Here is a 21,611-nt window from a genome sequence, read left to right as displayed (position 1 = left end):
ACTGTTCTGGACAGCATCAACTAAGGAAACAACGTGTTTTAGTGTTAGGTCTGAAACAGCCTCTAATCTCGGGTCCTTGATTGGCTCCATCTGTATCTTCATCCGAGACATTAAGTGTTTCCAAGCAACCTGGATGTGATCATAAAACCACTTCCTCAAGAAAATTCTCCAAAGGCACCCAAAGCTTTTGGTAGAGAGACTTCTTCAGCTCTAACAGACAAACAGATATCTCTGCTCACGTTGGTACGTTTTTCCCAAAGGCTGTCGCAAGACCTTACGCCACAGCCATTAATAGAACTGAGATGTCCCATTTCTTCTGGTGTCTGCAATAAAAAACTGCCATGGCTCAGTATTTGTAGAGGATTCAAACGCAACGCCAGGTTATACAAATGAGAAGAACAGATGGATGAAAACACTGCGTACCCGAATGTCCTCGGGGTCCAGGCTGTGCTCGCTCCACGCTGAAGTGATGCTGCTGTTGAGGTAAGACCCGGAGCGACCCATGTCCAGCTCGTCCTCGTAGGCCTCAGAGGCGATATCATCCCTCATGTGGGTTCCAGCAAACAGAAACTGGAGGAAATGTGTTAAAACTCATTTGTAAAGGTTGCTTTATTGGCGATATAACATTTAAGTCCTTGTAAACTATAAAAGTGGTGTTTGTGTTCCACTAATGCCTGTTGATGCAAATTTAGCACAAACCAAGAATCTTGTTGGAAGCACATAGCAGCCATCTAGAGTTATCACTAATTTACTTCATTTGCACATAAAATACCTTAAAGATTTGCTTTATTTAAGTTTTGTACAGTGCCTATAAAAAGTTTTCACCTCCACGGATGCTTTACTCCTTTTATTGCTTTTACAAATCAATCATGATCAACAAAATTAGTTAAAAAATCTTTTTAAAAAAAGTGCAATATTGAGAAAATTAATTTCTACAAACTAATGAACCATTAAATGTACCATAAAATACAGGATTGTAAAAATATTCCCCGACTAAATGACCTAATTTAACAGAGGTGCAGCCAATTGGTGCCTGGAATGGAGATCTCTGAGTGCAGTGAACGTGTCTCCAGTGATTGTCGTAAAAAGACAAGCGAGGAAATATTTATACAATCACTTATTTAAATTGAGATTTTTTTTTAAAATTATTTCATAGAAATCAGTTTTGACTTTGACATTTTTAAAGTTTTTGTTGTCAAAAAAACCCCTAACTTTGTTGTTCAATGATCTTTAAATGGAATAAGAGGGTAAAAATATTTCATATGCAAATGGGCTTCATTCAACGTAATAATTTACAACAACATAATAAATAAATACAGGTGATTCCTAAAAACACTTTTTTAAACAACTTGAATCAGGGGTTTAAGTTCACCTACCAGCACGTCAACGACTATATACAAAATCGCAGCTGCAACAGAATGGATTACACCAGAAATGACATCAGAATGGCCTACTCCAAGTACACTGAACTGAGAATCTGACTGAGGGCAGTTTTTATGGCCAGCTGCTATTTCCCTTCCTCTTTTGAATTTTGCACCTGTTATTTTAATAAAATGCGTCTCGGTTTGGGGTTTACGACATGATGACGAACAGCTTCAGGGTTTGAATTCTGGCTGGCGGCGCAGAGCTTGAAAACCGAAGGTTTGCCCACCTTGGGAACGAGCAGCAGACCCAGAGTCACCGTCACCGTCAGGTGGGTGTGGGTGAAGAACAGCAGCAGCATCCAGTCTGGGTGGAGTTCATGAGCCAGAGTGAACCTGGACGCAAACGGAAAAATGTAAACACAGCAAGACAAAAAAAACCCCCAAAACAAAACACAGAGAGAGACTGTAGGAAAACTTTGACTAGACTGGGACTTTTCTACAACGGAGTATTAGGACCAGGCTTAGAAAAAAAAACTCTTACAAGAATAAAGTTGTAATAATTCAAGACTAAAGTCATAATATTACCAGAATAAAGTCAAATTACATGAATAAACGTGTAAATAATACAAGAATAATGTTGTAGTGTTATAGGAACAGAATCATCGTAGTACGAGAATAAAGTCAGATTATTATGATAATGAAGTTATATATTACTAGATGGAAAAAGTTTAAATAGTGTGATAATAAAGTCATAAAATTGAGAATAAAGTTGTAATATTACCAGAATAAAATTGTAGATTATCAGATTATTATCACTAGCAGCAGCCTACTGCTGATTAATCTGATGCTGATCTGTTAACAGATTAAGTTTTACTTTATTTATAAAACAAATACCGAAGTATAACTTCACAACATTCCTTATTTCACCATGGTTATATGACTGCTTTTTCATGTTGGTGATCTCATAATATCATAACTTTATTTTTGTAACTTTAATTTTTTCCGTATTTTCCTGTTTCTGCCTGTAAAAAGAGAATAAACCGTCCCGTCGGTTCCACTGTTTCCATTATCGTTCCATTTGGGTGATCGCTTTGGCAGCTGGAATATTTTCATCCAAAACTTTCAGAATGATTTGCAAAAACAAGAAAAGAGAAGTGACCTTGATCTGGACATGAGATTCGGTCTATTTTTGCATCCGACAGCCGTCGCTGGATGAGATAATTAGAGGCTGGGACAACAGCGGTGAGAGCAACGATCAGGATTTGAAGGCATGGCGCCACAATGGAAGCAAATGTCATATAGAAGCCTCATTAAAGTCGGCAAATGGGTAATTAATGAACAGTTACTGTGGTAATAGCTCGATGCCGTGGATGAAGGCAAAGGTCCAGCATGCGAAATGTCCTGGAAGCTTTGAAGTCTGTCCTCCTTCATGTCTGGTGATGGGTTTCTGTGCAGACGAGGGTTTAATAGCCCCGGCGTTTTGTCTCTCCTCTGCCCAAATCGTCAGTTCGGGGTAAAGAACCGATAAAAACACAAACCTAAAGCCTGAGCTGCTACTGGCTGCTGTGGGATCAAGCAGCTGCTTGGTGAGACGAATAGAAACTCTCTAATTTATAAAAGGTGGCCTATTACACTTCCTTAAACAGGTTAGGATAAACTTATACGTCCAATGGGTCAAACTCAAGGCCCGAGGGCCAAATCTGGACCGCAGTAACTTCTTATGTGGCCCTCTGGATTCCAAATTACATCATGAAGTCCGTCCAGTTTTTCACAATTCCACAAAATTCACATCTTTCTCTAATCTTACTGCAAATTTTTCTCAAAACTGGCCAAAAATATTGGGTATAAATGACTGCTGCCTCGGCCTAAATGTCAATACGGCGCTTAATAAAAAGTCACATTTAGCATCGTACGTTAGCGCAAATATTTCCAAAATGGCTCCACAAAACCTGTGGATTTGATTGCAAAAAAACACAAAAACAATCACAAAATCTTGAATGGACTGGAAATGTGTCAAACACTTTTTAATTTTAAGAAACACTTATTGAATTGTGAAACAGCCTTTTATGGATATTTTAACAGTTTTATTGGTTTCATCAATAGATTCTGGCTCAACCAGTAAGAACATTCAGATTTTTGATATGGTCCAAAATTAAACATACCTGATTATAGGATGCACAAAACATGTTCATTACGGTTATGTACAAACTTATTCTTAGACAAAAGATTTTAGAGCGTCTTGTCACTTTAAATCCAAATAACCTGCTGCCGGCCACGCCGCCCCCAGCTCAACGTTTACACTTGCACGTTAAAATGGCTGCCAACAGATTATACAACCATATATGTGGCAAGTGGTTTCTGGATAGTAAGCAAACAACAAAACACTTGGCTTTTCCAGCAGCCATTGTACAACTTTGACAAGTTTCATTAACTTGTTAAAGTTAAACATAAAGGTTACTCAGCTAAAAGTAAAAAGTACAGCATAGTAAAAATACTCCTAAAAGTAATTTTTTTTCTAAAAGGTTACTCAAGTAAATGTAGCAGAGTAAATGTGAATAAACAAAAAAGGTATCAGCTGACAAATCATAATGACAAAGTGTTTATACGGAGTTCAAAAGCCTCCAAAACTCAACATTTCTTTGAAAACCTATGGATAGCAAAACATTCAAGACCAAGAAATGTTTATGTAGAGCTAAAACATGTCTGCCGATAATTTCCCCTTTAATACCGTCACAGAAAATAAACCACTGTAGCGCTCTTCATTAGTAAGTAATGTGATGGAGCTGATCTCTAAGCTAGGGGCTAAGAATAGCTGCGGTGATGTCAGTTCATTTAGGACATCTTTGTGCAGCGATTTGACGTGCAGAGCGGAGGAACTTCACTGTGAAGCAGCAACATGAGGCTTCGCTCTCAGGTCACATGTAACAAACAGGCCTGTGGAAGTTATACCTAATGATTTTTATGTGATAAACAAAATGGCACATAAATGTGAAGTGCAATTAAAGTTAGGAGTGGTTATCAGAATTTTCTACGCAGCGTGTTTCTTTAAAGACCGTTTTCCTCTGCGAGCTACTGCCGTGAAATCAACGTTTACACTCAGGCGTGAAAATGGCTGCAATCAGACGCACAATTATATAAACGTACATCTTTAAAAATCAGAAGTGGAGCCTTCTGCACAATCAACAATAAAGCAGCAAGTGGTTTCTGGATGGTAAGTCGACAACAAAACTCTTGTCTTTTCCAGATGCCATTGTACAGTACACACAACGTTAAAACTAGCTGACCAAATGTGCTGGAATTCTCCTTGGGTTGCTAGGTAACGGCGCAGGGCCTGTAGAATGTGACTTATCGGAAGGTTTTTGAAACAGCTCATTTTCCAGACACCAAAAAACATCAACTTACTGCCAAAAAAACAGCTGGGTGTTTTTTTTTTAAGTGCTTGAACTGTTTTTAGAACCACTTCAGACACAAATGGCAAAACAAAATCGAGCACAATGTAAATTTTGCATAATGGTCCCCCTTTACTATTTTCTGTATTTTTCTCTTTTCTGACCAATCACTGCAACTCGGCTGAATTTTACCCAATCCTCTGAACCTCCTTCTAATTAACTTCCTGATTGAAGATGAGGCAAGTGTGATAGCAATGGTAACATTTGTCTTTTCCTACTTTTCTTTTTTGTAAAAAAAAACAAAACACTTAGAGAACCAAAACACTTACTTATACTGTGTCTACAGGTCATGTAATTCTTCACGAAACTTGAAAATACTTCAGATATCAACTGTATTAAATTCTTGCCTTTTTTTGGAAAAGGTTATTTGCAACACCGAGCAGCAACCACAAAAAAAAAACAACCTCTGGGTTACATTTGGGAGCAGGACGGGGGATTACCTGATTACGTGGAAAATGGCCGACAGCACCAGCTCGTTGTGAACGGCGATGGCCATGTAGCGAGGCTCGTGGAACGCTGACGGCACGGTTCTCACGGCGTAACAAAGGTACACGGCCCACAGCAGGAAGAGGAACTCCGCTGTTGAAGAAAAAAACGATGCCGACCAACAATCCTCACAAAAAAACGCCACAACTCAACACATTTCCTCCTCTGATACGCAGAAAAACCTTCAGCTCAACAAAGATTTTGGTGGCAGCTGTGGTTTTTATTCACATAATAATAAAAGAAACATTTTCATTAAACATCAGGTTTTACTCTGAAGACGATCAGCAACATAGAAATGATAAAATTATATATAATAAAATTATAACTTATGTCTGCTTTTCTGTGTCTGACCTTTTTTTAAAACTATTTTTTGTAACAGAAAAATTAGAAAATCGTAAAGAAAAGATATAAAAATTATTTTAAAATGTCATTTATCTTATATTTACTTCTCTGTTTGATTTCTTTTTTAAAATATTTTTTTAATCACAGAAAAGTGACAAAAATGGAAAGAAAAGGATAAAAAATATTTTTAAATATTGTTTTTCTGCTTTACTGTGTCTGACCTATTTTTGTAAAATAATTTTATCACAGAAAAATGACAAAATCATAAAGAAAATATATGAAATTTTTTTTTAAAATGTCGTTTGCCTTATATTTACTTCTCTGTCTCATTTTTATTCATTTTTAAAATAATTTTTATCACAAAAATTTAGAAGATTGTAAAGAAAAAGATCTAAAATATAATTTTAAATATAATTTATATTTTATTTGCTTCCCTGTGTCTTTCTGGCTGCATTTGGGTTCAACTAAAAACCAAAGATTTATGATTTTATTTTCTAAATCAGAGAACCTGAAGAGAAGAAGTTAAAATACAGTAATTTTGATTTTTAAAAAAAACTTTATATATTTTCTTTTGACTGAAATCATTGCGGATTAATAAAGACTTTGTAAATGATTTGTTTTCTTCACAGTATCTGTTTCACAGAGTACGTTTAAATTAAATATTTATAAGGTTTCTGATTGGTCAGCAATATTTAGTGCATTTATTTTGTTTCTAATGGGAGAATATTAGTGCTGAAAGTGCAGTTTTTGCTCCGTTCACCGACCTGCTCAGTCAGGCCCAAATTTGCTGTGGCCTCCCTTAAATTTATAGTATTGTTTTGGAGCTGGGAGGAAAATTAACCACACAGGACTGCAGCTGAATCAGACCTCTGACTGCGAGCCAGAGCAGGTGTATTTCTTAAAATCTGAAAGATTTATTGCTTCCTGGTGAGTCTGAATTACGAGTTGCGTTCAGGCAGAGACAGCGCTGACTTGCATATCCTATTTTTACCGCCTAATGAACAGAATGAGACTGCAAGCTCAGTGTACAGTAGCACAGCAGGGTGTCTCTGCTTGTGGCCCATCTGTTTGTTAGAAGCTACTTCTCTCTCTCTTAAAGACTTGGCCAGCAGACAGAACACAACAGATGAGCATATTTGATTTCTCATCTGCCTCCGCTATTTTCCTCTCAAACGGAGCAGCGAATGAGAGTCTTTGTGGAGAAAAAATAAATCTTTTTGGATTTAATGCATTAATATTATTACATGTGCAGCCTGGCTCAATGATGAAGCTGCGAGATGTAACTTTTATAAAAAATTATTTTTTTTACATATTTGTTAAAACTATGTACGGTATGAGACAGAAAAAAATGTAGCTCCTCTGCCTCCTTCTATTGCTAACTACAAACAACCAATCAGAGCGAGGAGGCGGGTCTTAGCGCTGTCAATCATTCCCCCCCTTTGCTGCAGCTAGCACAGCCTGTCATAAATGCTAATGCTAGCTAGCATGACCACCAATAATGGCGGATAAACAGTTTTTCTTGTAACGGTGAGTTGATTCTCCGCCATTAGCACATTCAGCATCATGTTCACGTGGTTGATTGACAGCGCTAAGACCCTTACTCTGTATGTTTTAACATATTTTTTATATAAGTTACAAACTGCAGCTTTAATGATGTGAAACTTTTAAAAACTAAATAAATAAATAAAAATCTGTAATGGGATAATATCTTTGTAAATATTAATATTTTTCATCACTGTGGAATGTAATCTGGCCACCGAATGCAGTCAGGTAACATTTTATAATCCTAATTTTGAATTTATCCCAGATATTTTCTGTGCTGACTAACCGACGGCCATCATGTAATCCCAGCGGTCCAGGAGGCACATGCCGAACTGACTCCCGTCGGGCGTGTGGCCCACGTCGATGAGCGCCAACTTCCTGTCTGGGTTCTGACAGACGGCAGACGTCCACGCCACCAGGAACCAGCAGACGATGAGCAGGATGATGGCCAGCAGGCGCAGGACTCGCCAGCTGGTCATGTAGGGGATCCGCTGGGCTGTGCGGGAGAGGAAGACCTTCAACACCCTGTGGAGAAAAAGGCTTGCTGTAAAGGTCACCTAGGTTAGCACGGATCTGTGGTCTAAACAAAACAGTTTTTATACAAAATCGTTTTTAGATAACGAGATTTTTGTCTGACTAGTTCCTTTCATAACGAGCTGGTTTAGGGCCTCTGTCACTTTAAATCCAAATAAGCTGCTGCTGGCCACGCCCCCAGGTCAATCTTTACACTCACACCTGAAAATGGCTGCAAACACATGCGCAATTACACAGCTGTACATCTTTGAAAAGCAGTAGTGGAGCCTCCTGCACAACCAAAAAGACTATTTTTGACATTTCAAACTCCAAAACTTAAATTTTTTTCTTATTAATGTAAAAGATTTCTGAAATTTTTTCTTGCACATTTTTTGTTTCACATTTAGAAAATTCTGTTTATTTCCCCCTAGAAAATTCCTAAAATTGATCCCAAAATTTCAGAGTTTTTTCTAGCAAACTTTCTACTTTTGAAACTGAAATTTATTTTTTCTAGAAAAGTTCAGATTAATCTATCAAATTTCCAAATTTTTTTTTTTTAATTTCTAAAATTAATCTCAAAATGTTTGAGGTTTTTTTATAGCAAATTTTCAACTTTTGAGACAGAAATTTCTTAGTTTTTTTCTTGAAAATGTCTGAGATTAATTTAAGAATTTCTTTGCTTCTAGCAAATTTTAAATTGTTCAAACTCAACCTCGGAAATTGTCTTGTTCTTTCTAGAAAACTTCTGAGAATAATCACAAAATTGCTGATTTTTATCTAGCAAATTTCGACTTTTCAAACTCAGAAATTATCTTGGTTTTTCTCAGAGAATCTCAGAGATTAAGCTCAAACTTTCTAAACATTTATTCTTATGTATGGTAGCCTTAATATGTCATCGTATTATCTATTAATTTTTTTACTTTGCCTTTTTTCCTCCTCATCTTCCCTCAAACCATAGCGCCCCCTGGTGGCGTTTTAAACCCACTGGTGTGAGACACATTAAAACACAGGACCAACCAGCTATTCTTAGGCTCTGCCCTTCAAAGCAACATCGATTTAATTTCCACTAATGAGCCCCATCAAAAATTGATCTGCGCTACATTAATGTCCACTTACAGCCATTTCTTACCCCATCCTCTTAATCTCCATCTCTACTTTTGAAAGATTCATATTTCAAATAAAAAATGAAGCTCCTCCTGCAGCTAGTCACTAATATTGCCGCTTGTTGCCAGCAGTTTCTTGCCGTCACATTTGTCTCTCTGTAGTATTTAGAGGTTAGCCGGGGCCAGAGCTTCCTTAATTACTTTCTCTTGGCAAGGAATGCAAAATAAAGTCCGGTGATGAAGTAGCTGAGAAACACACAACCTCTTGACTCTTTCTTTTAACGGGAATTAAAACGTGAGATTCGGTGTAATTAAAAGTCGATAGGATCCTGAAGGTGTTTCTGGGAGTGAATCGCGGAGAGCACCTGTAGAGTTTCAGAGTGAGCGTCCCGTAGACGGTGGCGAAGCCCAGCAGTCGGACCCAACGCAGCAGGATGCAGCGGAAAACGCTCGGGTGGAAGTAGAGAATCCCCACCTGGAAGCAGACAAAAACCGGCGAGGGTTTACCCATCTGGAAGATACAACGGCATACTGGGACCATTATGGATCCAAAAAACAGTTTTAAAAAAATCTTACATTTCGAGATTAGTCTCAGAAATGTTCTGATAAAGACATTTCTGAGTGTGAAAAGTTAGGAATTTGCTAGAAAACCTAAAATTTTGATTTTAATCTAGAATTTTCTAAAGAAACAGAAGCAAAAAGTGTGAAATTTGCCAGAAAAAATGTGAAATTGTGAGATTAATCTAACTGCTTTTTTTTTTTTTTTTTTTTTTAAAAGTCAAAACTTTTCTAGAGAACAAAAACAAACTGAAACTCAGAATTTTTTTGAAAAAAAAACAAACTGTTGCTCTGCTTTGGAAAAGGTGATTTTCTAAAAAAAAAAAAATATTTAAAAAAGTAAAAAAAAAACAAAACATTTTTGACCTCTGGAAATGTTCTGCCTTTCAAAAGTCTCAAATCCCCCCCCCCCAAAAAAATTCTAGAAAATATGTGACTTTTAACAGAAATGTCCATGTTTGATTCCAGAACATTTCTGAGATTTACTTTGATTTTCTTTCTTTTTTTTCTGATCCCAGTGGCGTTTTGACGCTGTCGTAGGAAGATAATGGCCTCTGTGTTGTGGGGAAATGAAACTGAAGTCGGAGGAAGCTGCAGCCTCAGCAAACAGCTCTATAAACACTGAAGTGATTTTATTTAAATGTTTGTTCTGATCTGCATCTGGAGCACAGCAGCAGAGTTTCATTAACTCTGTTTGCTGGTTCTACGTTCATTTTCCACTCTTCTAACGATCAAAGCTAAACGCATAAGGATGAAAAATGAAGCATCTTTTGTCTCCACAAACAAGGAGGATAAAATTTTATCATAAAGTTGAAGAACCTCCTGAGATTCGTCACATAAACCAGCAGATGGGATCTGTTCATGCTTCAGGTAACATGCGAGGCAGGCAGATGCTGCGGCTTTTAACTCAACCGCAGATATAAGAGGAGCTAGCTACGATTATTGAAACCTCTGGTGCTGATACGATACACAGTCTCCGTCAATTTTATAATATTTCAGTAGTTTGGAGCTTTCAAAGAGACGCAAACTGAAATCATCAAAATGAAAGAACGAGAATGTGAACTTTATTGTTTTTTTGTTTTTTTAAGATATTGGATTTCTTTCAATAATAAAACAAACAGTTTTAGTGAGAAGTAGTGCTAAGTTTTGGCGAGAGGTATTTGTTTGACATGATCAGAATCTTGGCTCCATTTTCACTACAAATGTGCAGAAAACTTTTGTCAATATTCTGCTAATGTTGAAAAACACAATTTCTCAACTCTCGTGTTTCCACTGTATAAGAAATGCAATTAAAATCACACAATCAGTTTGTCTTTGTACCCACATATTGAGGCTCGAAACCTCATGGCGGTGGTCACAGGTTCGATTCCCGGCCTGGCGACATTTACCACATGTCGTCCCCCTCTCTCATTACCCTCTTTCCTGTCAAACTATTTTCAAATAAAGGCCAAAAAAACAAAAAAACATGGCGCCCCATGATTCTCCGCCCACTTCCTGTTGTTTTCTTCTTCATGGTTTGCACCAGTAGCATCATGTGACTCAGGAAGCAAAAAAAGTGTTTCTTTTGCAGTTTTACAAAAAATAATAATAATTTTGATGCGGCCATAAAAGCCGCCTCAGTTTAGCGCCTAAGCTATCTGTCATGGCTGCACAGTGGTGCAGTTGGTAGAGCTGTTGCCTTGCAGCAAGAAGGTCCTGGGTTCGATTCCCGGCCCAGGGTCTTTCTGCATGGAGTTTGCATGTTCTCCCTGTGCATGCGTGGGTTCTCTCCAGGTTCTCCGGCTTCCTCCCACAGTCCAAAAACATGACTGTTAGGTTAATTGGGCTCTCTAAATTCTCCCTAGGTGTGAGTGTGTGTGTGAATGGTTGTTTGTCCTGTGTGTTTTCTGTGTTGCCCTGCGACAGACTGGTGACCTGTCCAGGGTGTACCCGCCTCTCGCCCAGAACGTTAGCTGGGGATTGGCACCAGCAACCCTCCCGACCCCATTAGGGACAAAGGGTGAAAAGAAAATGGATGGATGGACCCAATTATGACATCCATTATGAATGTCATAATTACCAAGTTTCCATTAAGCTCATTTTAGCTGCAATTCATCACCAACAGCTGTTTCCATTATAAATGTGAACATAACTTTGTCTATATTCCACTGACATAAAAAAACCAAAAAAAAAAACAATTTCACAACTGCTGTGTTACCATTAAATAAGAAAGGCAGTTAAAATCACGTGAATAAGTTTGTTCATCCGCCAAAACTTTTGATCAAAACATGAGTTTTTTCACAATTGGTGTGTTTTCATTGAGCAAATGCATTTTCTAAGGCTACATTCACACCAGCCCTGCTGTCATCAAACTTTAGTTTGTCTAAGTCCGGTTTCTCTTGCGGAGGTGTGAATGTGTAAGCGAACTCTGATGCGGACCATAAAACAAACCTCGGTCTCAGATCGATTGACGTGAACACAGGTGCAGTTCGAATGCACATGTGAACGCCAGGCAGACCGGAGACCGCTCCAAAAGCAGGAAGTGGACTACAGAGCAGAGCATTCTGGGTAAATACAACCAAAAAAGACATGCTAGTCAGCGCTACTGGCAGAAATGGGTCGTAGTTTTCACCAAAGACGAAACAGAAAACCAGAAAGCACTAATATCTGACGCCACTTTATTTACATTTTGTGAAGAAAGAAGTGTCTTCTTCAGAGGTTTCCATGTCGTTTCCTGCTGTAGTTCTTGGTGCAGCGCCACCACAGGCGAGGAGGGGAACAACAAGTTTTTCCAGAGGTTTTGTTTGAAATGGAGGAATGTGAAAGCGAACCATAACAGCAGCTGAAAATGTAACAAATCTTGCAACTTTGGTTCCAAATCAAACCGAGTCTACAGAGCAGACAGGGTTTTGCTGACATTTGTGATAAAAAGTGACAATAGTACAACCGGAATGGCTGCTGTTGCCGCTTTTTCTAGAATCAGAGCTTCAAGAAGTCGTTTTGCAGCGTGATCTGAAGGATACGTTCATAAACTGCACGAGTCAGTTAAAACGTGCGCTGCCATTTCAGAGCCGTTCTTCATCACAGAAAGCTTTACCGCTGACACCCAGAGGACGACATCAACACTGAAATGTGGCCGGTCCACTCCTGCCAAATAAAACAAAAAACTAAAAGGAAAAAATAAACCCTGATGGCCTTCCAGCGACATGAAAAGAGCCAATACCAAAAAAGAAGAAAGAAGAGACAGAAACAAACATCTGAGGCGACATAATTATCTGTCCGCTGCAGATGTGCAGTGATTTCCCCTGTGGGATTGTTAATGGTAATCGGATTAGCTGAGGCATTAATACATTCCCTCAGGCAGCAGAAAAGACGCAGCCATGCTGGCGCTCACCGGGTTTGAGTCAGGTCAGGGACACGGAGGAACCGAGAGCGGAGCGGCGGCCCGGATCCTCGCCCCGCAGCCGACCGGACCGAAACCTCTGACTCAATGGAAGAGGTTGACTCAGCTTCTCCAGGGAGCAGAAAGTGAATGCTGAGGTTTTCATTTTACCTGCAGACCAGGTGCTTCACTTCACATTGGAACGTCTTTTTGAAATGGAGATCAAGAAATGATGAAAAGGAAGCAACCTGGGCAGGTACTGAGCAACACGCTGCCGCATGTTTGGGTCCGCAGGGATGCAGGAAGACAGAGTGGAAAACCACCAGGGACCAGAAAAGATGGCCGCTTTTAACTGGGATCTGAATCAAGTGCTGGTTTTGTTTGTCGTGGAAAAAAAAGAGACATCAGATGATTTAAATCAACAAAAACCTGTTTCAAAATATCATCTATAAAACACAGATGTGCCAATTTTCCAGTGTTTTAAGTGAAAAAAATTTCTGCCAGTGTATTTAGTACTTTTCATCGATGTTACAGAATAACTGACTTAAAACAAGCATCTTGCTGAAAAGTTACTTGTAAGTTAGTTTTGTGTTATTTCAAGTCAGATATTTGCACTAGAAGCTGGATGAAAAATATTTGGTAAGATTTTGTGTTTTTACAGTGTAATCACAGTTAATTCACCTTTTAGATTTGTCCCTGAATCAAAGGACTGAATTACCATCTCAGTTTGAAGTCAATCCTCATTACTTGACTCAGGTGTGTCAAAACAGAGACATCTAAAATCTGAGATCAGGAGTTGTAGACCCCTGTTCGGTATTTCAGATCCTCATCAATTAGAACAGTTACAATTTTCATTTCTGCTCTGGATTTTGTCAATAATAGCATAAAAAATTTTTAAATTATACCAAATGTGTGATATATATACTACTCCACTTAATAATGGCATAAGCCAACCACAGAAAAAGATGTGAAAAAAGTTGATAAGTAACAAAGCTCAAAATATAAAACAGACAAACTGAGTCGTCTTGAGTACCAAAAGAGGCAACGTGAGCTGCCTCTGTTGGTTAAAATCGGAGGCGTATTTTAGACAAACTGAGGACAGTCTTTGTCCTCAAACGTCTCTCCATGGTGCTCAGAAACTCCTGACCCAGGCTGTTCTGGTGATGCACTTTGCATTACGAGGCTTTCTGGGAAGCGACGGCCCCCGATCTTTAGCCCGGCTTCTCTTAACGCCAGCGCGCATAAAGAGGAAGATCAGTTTCTGCCCTCCTTCACTTTTCAAACCTCCCATTAATAATCGATGCTAAGTGCTCTGCATTAAGGGTTCAGCAGCGTCTGTAAGCAAAGGGATCAAACGATATTCAGGACTGTGTGAATGTACAGTGTTTGACCCACAGATATGGAGACAATTCTCTCCAAAACTTTGACTACAACGTCTTTATTTATCGCAGACAGATTTAGTTTTATCAGATAGCCTCTTATCCCTTCATGATACCCGAACTGAAGCGCAACACGCTTCTTTATGTTGCAGAATACAAACTCTTTTTAGCTGCAGTGTGTAACTTCTATTAAAAAGTGTTTTTTTACAAAATTGTTAAAACTGTCGCCATGTTGTGACGGTTTGTTATGAGACAATCTGTGAAAAGATTGATCTCCACCGCTCCCGAACAAAAACAACCAATCCGAGCCAGGAGGAGGGTCTTAGCACTGTCAATCATCCTCGTGTACACGCTGATGGAGAAACAACTCACTGTTACAGGAAAACCATCTATCCGCCATCATTGGCGGCTAAGCTAACTGCTAGCTGTAGTGTAGCAGAGAGCAGATTAGGAGGAAAAGGGAGGACGAGCAGCGCCACATCGGATTGTAATTAACAACGCTAAGACCGGGAGAAGGCAGAGGAGCTAGACTTTTTTCACAGATGACTTGTCTCACCATACTGTCATTACATGGTGACAGTTTCAACAAATGTTAAAACCGTTTTTTATAGCAGTTATATACTGCAGCTTTAATGTGTTCAAATTCACAAAAAAGCAAAGTAAAGTTCAGACAAACTCCTGCAGAAGATTAAACTTTCTGAACCACCTGGAGAGGTGATTTATTTGGGGCAGAAATCAGCTGACTGAAGCCTGGGAAATTACTTTTACTTTTATTGAAGGGAGAGTATTAAGATTTTATAGCAGAATCATGTAACTATGTTAACATCAGTTATTATTAGAATGCTGTACACATCAAATATGACTTAAAATAAATTTAACATTGCAATTTGAAATTGGGCCGCTGTCTCTTTAAGAAGCTCCTTCTCGTTTGAAGTTATCTCAGGAAGTTATCTCAACATGGCTCCACTGTTAACCCCAAAACAACTTTTTAGGGGTCAGGGGTCAATAGAGGAGCCATGTTGAGAGAAGTACAGGAGCTACAGCAGACGCACAATTCTACCAGGCGTTTGCTAACTGCTGCTGGCTAGTCTGTAGGAGCTGATTGGGGGGAGGAGCTGCGGCTCAAAGGCGGAGCTAGATCCACCCAGGCGTTTTGCACAGCTGAATGGTTGCCATGGAGATTAAAGGACTTCTTAAGAATGCATGGAAGAATCCAAGCAACACTCCAATTTTGGTTTTGATAAAGTAATAACATTATAAAATTATGTAAAGCTTTGAAAAGTCTATTTTACATGACACTGGCCCTTTAAGGAAGATGAAATCCAGACTCCAAGAAGCAAAGCAGTTACTGACTTTATCACATAAAATTCAAATAAAATGAATGGAGATCTGTGGCACAAAATGTACAAATGTTGCTTGAATGCTTTTTGTATGTTTCTGTAAGAAAAGGAAAAAGGATTTAACAAATATCCACAGCATTGGAAAAAAAAAGTGTATTCAGATAGATGAATATGGAAAACACTGAAAGGCTGAGAATAACAACAGGTAGTGTGCTAAATTTCACAGGATTTAAATTATCATGCACAGATTTATCTCCAACTGTTAATAAGGTGTTGATAAATCAACAAGGCCTGATGGAACAAGAGAAGGAGTCACTCATCTGCTTGCTCAATCAACACTTCATTTCTGATTTTCTTTTCTTTCAAACCATTCCTCGTTTCAGCACCCACCAGCTGGCATTCATGCACTTTCGGGGCCTGGAAAGCGTCCCATGATGTAAACCACCCAGCTGTGGTGCAACAAGCAGCTCCCCGATTTGTTATTCACTGTTAATAACTTCAGCACAAGATTTGCTGTCTTGATTTAATCCCTAAAGATCTGAGTTAGTAAAACTGATCTTGCTTTTGCATAGAGGCACGACTTTCCCCTTGAATTTCAATAATTGTTAGTTTTTAAACTTCAATTACAAATTAGCACAAATTATCTTCAGAACTCCTTATTGGGGATCCTTAAAAAGTCTTTAAATTCACATATCTGAAAACGAGGCCTTAAAATGTCTTAATTTTTTAAAAAAAGTAAGTTGGCCTTAAATACATTAATCAAAGGTCTTAAATTTTGTCGTAACAGGACTATTATTTAGTTGTATATTCTACACTTTTCACAACATTGCTAAGGTACCCTTGCTAGCTAGCCTGCTAGTTTTTCTTTGCATCTGTCATGGGTAAGTGCAAATTTATTGCCAGTTGCTTGGAAGAAGTTTGTACATTTCTTTAGAAACACAGGTCTTAAATTCTATTTATAGTGGTCTTAAAAAGTCTTACATTTGAGTTAGCGAAACTTGCAGAAACCCTGATTAGCAAAATAAAAGCTAAAAAACAATAGAACACACTCACAACAAGACCTAGCATCCGAGTTACAATATTGTATAAATAAAATGAACAGATGGCCCATAAAAAAAAAAATCGATGAGTTTTAATGCAAATAGTAAATTCTTTCATACCTTACAAAAATGGTTGTGGCAAAAAAAAAAAAAAGACCAACTGTATGGCTTTTACAGCAATTGCTCATGGGAGTTATAAACACTTTCCTACATTTCCTACATACTGTTAAATCTAGCTGTACTACAGTGCTAAAGCTAACTTTTATATAAAGCAAAAAAACAAAAAGAAAAAAACTAGTTGAGGCCAAAAATGGCTGTGGCTAAACATTTTTGACCATAAACAACTATGATTTTTACAGCAATTGTTCATTGAAGCTATAAAGTCTTTCCTACATTCCTTTTGCAGCTAGCTGTACTACAACGCTAAAGCTAGACACTGAAAGCTTTGCATCCCAGAATAACGTGAGCAGAATAAAATAACGTCCTTTGGGGCCTATTTTTACATATGAGAACCAGTTTTTCTTATTATATCAAATTTAATGTGGTATACAAAAACGGTCTGGAAATTTTAATTTTTCAGTCTTTAGAAACGAATGATCTGTTTCCAAGTTTAGACATTCTCAGAAACACCATTATTCTGCCAGACTCCTGTCAGTTTTCACAAATATGAGCCATTATTGCCACTTGCATGATTTGTTGTACTTTTCTAACTGTCTGGGTTAGAGATTTGGCAGCTTTCTAGATCTGAAGCAGACAGTGACCTTCCCGTAACGGCGACCCTCAGCCATAATTACAGCATTAACATAAACAGAACTTGGGTTTGCTCCAAACACAAACAAAGCCCAAAAGGTTTCATGTGAGAATGGGAAAAAACCCAAACACGACTGGAAGCACCACAGAGAATATCAGCAAGTGTTTCACGCCGGGACGCTTTAGATAATTAGCTACCGCTGCAGGGCAGGAAAAAAAGATGAAAATTTTTAAAAATAACACCAGGAAGGAAGGAAGAGGATTATTTTATCAGAATTATGAAGTCAGGAGAAGCAGCTTCTAATGAAGTTGTAACATGTATAGAATAAAAATGTAAATGTTCAGAGATTGATCCAGCTTCCTGTGGAGGTCATGACCCCACAGGATATTGACATTTTTATGCATCAGGTTATGGAACAATATTGAAATAAAACAATCTAAATCTCTTTCTGTATTTAAAAGAAATTGTAATCTTTGTTTATTTTTTATGTACTTAAAATATATCTAATAGTATTCTGAGTTAAATATGAGCCATTATACGTCTTTTTATCTTTTAAATCGTAACTTTGCTAGTTGTTACATGGACTCTACATTTTTTTTATTGAGTGAAGTAAAAAAAAAAAAAAAAAGTAAAGTAAAAATACATTTCTCTGCAACCTCATTTTTATATCTTCTCCACAAAATGATACGCTAAAGCAGGAGTGTCCAAAGTGTGGTTCAGGGGCCATCTGTGGTCCTTGGACGGGGTTTTTTTCCGACCACCAATAAAGAAAAATCCAAATTTGTTTAGTAAACTTTCACTCTGGATAGTAGTATCACCAATGCAGTGGAAGCTATTCTATTTTTTAATAAAAATTCTGACTTTCGGCATAATTTTGACAGATTTTTTTCTGTGTTTTGACTTTAATCTCAGAGTTAGTTTTTCTCAAGAGTTTTTTTTTTTTTTTTTAAAGGATTTACTTTTTTCTCAGAACATTGACTTTTTCTGAGTTTGACAAAAAATCCTGATTTTGACTCAGAATTTTTACTTTAACCTCAAAATTTACTATTTTTCTCAGAATTTTAACTTCTTTTAAGAATTTACTTTTTTCAAGTCAAAATTCTCAGAATTCTGACTTTTTTTCTCCCCCCCAGGGGGTGTTTTGTGGGCTCTTGGAGAGGCGGGAGGACATGCGGCAAACGTCGGCCGGGTCTGGGAATCGAACCCGTGACCGCCGTGTCGAGGACTGAAGGCCTCCAAATGTGGGTCGCGCTATCCCCTACACCACCACAGCACACCTTTCCTCAGAAATTTTGACTTTAAACTCAGAACTCTGTGTCAATTTGTCAAAAATCCTAAAAATTAACTAAACATTCTTAGGCATGCGTCAGTTATGCTGTTAGCATATAAACACAACCACATAACGGTTTCTTCCTGCTTACAGGATTTGTAAATCTTAACTTAATCCACTCTGAAATTCTGACCCAAATTTATTTGGTAGATTTGAGTTGAAAGACTAGATTTGCCTCATGGTGCACAAGCAATTTAAGCATTTCCGATTCAGAAATAAAAGTCTGAATTCTTGTTTTTAGCGGCCCTAATCGTCTTCCGTACTCATTTATGGTCCGACATCTGGAACTTCCTGTGGTCAGATTGTGCCCAGCCGGACTCAACAGGCAAATATTTTCACCAATGAGCTTTTCCTCCACATTTAGCTACAAAACTATCCCTGAAATCTATCCTCTAAATTTTATCCATCAATCAAAACCAGTTTGTGATGAGAAACGCGTCTAAACGGCATCCAGCATCTGGAGTTGTCCAGACACTCAAACCTCTTCACTGTGATGAAGTGTTAGCAGTTTAAATGTCCTGATCAATAGGAGATCAATAGGTGGATTGACTGGTTCAGTAATGACTTTGATTTGGCAGCTGATCTACGTTCCAAACACAGTTTGTGGTCTGCAGGACTGAAACGATTAATCAGATTAACTGTGATTATTCGGTTGTCAACATAACTGTTAACTAATTTAGCAATCGATTAATCGCTAATTAGAGTTTACAGACTGCAAATAAATCAATTTGCTGAAAGACAAACACAATTAGAGTAAGTAATTAAGCCAAAATTTAACAAACATTTGATTTAAGATTTAAAAAGCTTTTCATCCTTAAATATGTTTAAGTCTAAACTCCTCTAGTGGCGTAGCTTAAGCTTCACCTGATTCAAATTAAATACAGAAAGTTTCCTTTTAAGTAGCTTTTGGTATCCAACTATCAATCAATACAATTTTCTGAGGAAAAAAAATTAAAATGACAAGCAAACCGTTACAAGGAAACGTGGATTTAATGGAAAAAGCTGAGTTATGCGTCTCATTCTTCTGTTGAAGTAGTTTATACGATTGTTTCAAAGTCCTGCTACTGATGATAATTTGAAGCTGATGTGTTAAAAGGTGAATTATTTCTATTAAGTATGAAGTATTATCTCTGGAGTTGCAAATCTTTCAGTGTCAAGTGATTTGATTCAATCCAGAAACCTTTTTTTTTTTTTTTTTTATTCAAACGGTCCAGAGATTCCGTTTCAGACAGAGTAAAGAAATAAAACATTTATTTATAACAATTCCATCAGTTTAAATAAAAAAAGGTTTGTGCATAAAATTATGTGAGTTATTTTACCAGCCTGGTTTTTGGTTAAATAAAAAAACATTAAAGAATTATCCAAAAGTAAATACGAAGACAGGAGTAATGCGATGGGCAGTATACTCACAAAACGTACAATTTGAACGCATTTTAAAATTGATTTTTGAGAATTTTGAACCCATTCAGAATTCACAAATTTTTTTCTGCACCTCTAATTATCTCTAAAACTTTTACAAAAGTGTGACTCCACAACAAGCTCAATATTGGATATTTAAATTTTTTGTTATTTTTCCTAATGACACAGCTTTATTCTTGTAATAAATTTTTTAAAAATCCCATCCTGTCTCTAATATTACATCGCAGAGTTGACTTGAATTCAAAGTTCAAGCTGTAAAACATTAATTTCCCAAAAATTTATCTTCAAAAACCAAATTTATTGACACGTATCGCCCAGTCCTACTGTCTGAAAGCATTTCTGAACAAGCGTTGAACTGATGGATGGATTTATTGTCTTTGGTTTGGATTTCTAGAGTAATAGTTTCCAACTCTGCTAAACCACATTTAGTCACTCAATCAGCGTGGAAATGGAAAATTACGGCCTGAATGGAGTTATTGTCTCTGCTGGCAGCTGAGCTTGATGAGGAGCAGAGCAACTTCACAACGAAGCACTTATTGAAATGAAAATGCCAAAATAAAAACATCATCCGTGAGTCATCTGTCTGTGACGCAGAGTAAACTCGCCGCTTTCGGTTTGCAGAAGCAGCTAAAAATCTGACGGTGCTGAATTTAAGCCTTTTGTCATCAAAACTACAACCAGCTAAAAAATAAATAAATGAATAAATAAATAAAAGAGAGGGGAAATTACTCTCCATCTGAGAAGTACAGCAGCTCTGGGAATCATTCTGTCAAAACAGAAAGGTTTGATTCTAGTTTTAATGTTTTGACATGAAGAAACCGAGTGGAGACGGTTTATGTGGTCATCATTTCCCACTCATTGCTTTTGTCTTCTTCCCTGAGCTTCTCCAGTGCGACTGAGAGGGAGGGAATGCCGCTACGGATAGGTGAGATCCTGTAATAGGAACGGATCCATTTTTATATGAAAGCTGACACTCCCTGCCACATGGGACGGCCGGCTTTCTGGAGGGAGGTAATGGTTTCTTCTCCTGCTGCTCCCTGAGGTGGGCTGAGTGTAAATTACATCCAGCTTGGCCTCTGCTCAAGGCAAGACCGGAGTCGAGTCGCGATTCCCTCCCCTCCTCATCGCCGCTCAGATCCGTTTCCATCCAGCTCAGAGAAACGCATCAGGAAACGCGGCTCTTTATTGTTTATTCTGACGTTGAAATAACCCAGAAATGCACCTTCTGGGTAGTTACTGTTCTTCATCTGTCCATGTCCAACTCCTTTTTATTTTGGGCTGTGAATGTTCTCAAAGGGCCAGATGTACTGATAAAACCAATTAATAGACTGGTAAGATGAATACTTCTTAAAATTAAATAACAATTTATAAACCAAAGGCACAAGACAATCAGAAAACACAAAATTGGCCAAATAAACAATAAAATCACCAATGAAAATATAAAGGAATCTCTCTGGAATAAGAAGCTAAGTTAAAAAGCTGAAATGATAACTGAGATTTGAATTCAGCCACAGAAAGACCAGGTTTTTGTGAATTTTGGAAAAAGAAAAAAAAAATCAAAGATTTTTGGTGCTAACTTAGAAATATGAAGAATTTTTTAACTTGACAGCTAGGCTAGGCTAAGCTAAGCTCTT

At 37.8% G+C, this 21,611-nt stretch overlaps 1 protein-coding gene across 2 annotated transcripts in view; it reads right to left on the bottom strand.

Annotated features, from left to right (window-relative positions):
- gpr158a (G protein-coupled receptor 158a) overlaps positions 1 to 21,611 on the bottom strand; it is a 71,341-nt gene that overhangs the window by 5,800 nt on the left and 43,930 nt on the right. Inside the window, exons 6-11 of one of the 2 annotated variants that reach the window (XM_044104017.1) lie at positions 9,165 to 9,274; positions 7,470 to 7,708; positions 5,254 to 5,392; positions 1,652 to 1,757; positions 424 to 570; positions 240 to 323 (exon numbers count right to left, since the gene is read on the bottom strand). In XM_044104017.1, the coding sequence (XP_043959952.1) occupies positions 240 to 323; positions 424 to 570; positions 1,652 to 1,757; positions 5,254 to 5,392; positions 7,470 to 7,708; positions 9,165 to 9,274 (825 nt within the window). The remainder of the gene's footprint in view (positions 1 to 239; positions 324 to 423; positions 571 to 1,651; positions 1,758 to 5,253; positions 5,393 to 7,469; positions 7,709 to 9,164; positions 9,275 to 21,611) is intronic. The other variant, XM_044104018.1, reaches the window with a different exon arrangement.

This window comes from Gambusia affinis, linkage group LG21, assembly GCF_019740435.1.
Source record: "Gambusia affinis linkage group LG21, SWU_Gaff_1.0, whole genome shotgun sequence".
NCBI lineage: Eukaryota > Metazoa > Chordata > Actinopteri > Cyprinodontiformes > Poeciliidae > Gambusia > Gambusia affinis.
The sequence above is the reverse complement of the archived record's forward strand: the minus strand, read 5'-3'. Positions and strand labels throughout refer to the sequence as shown.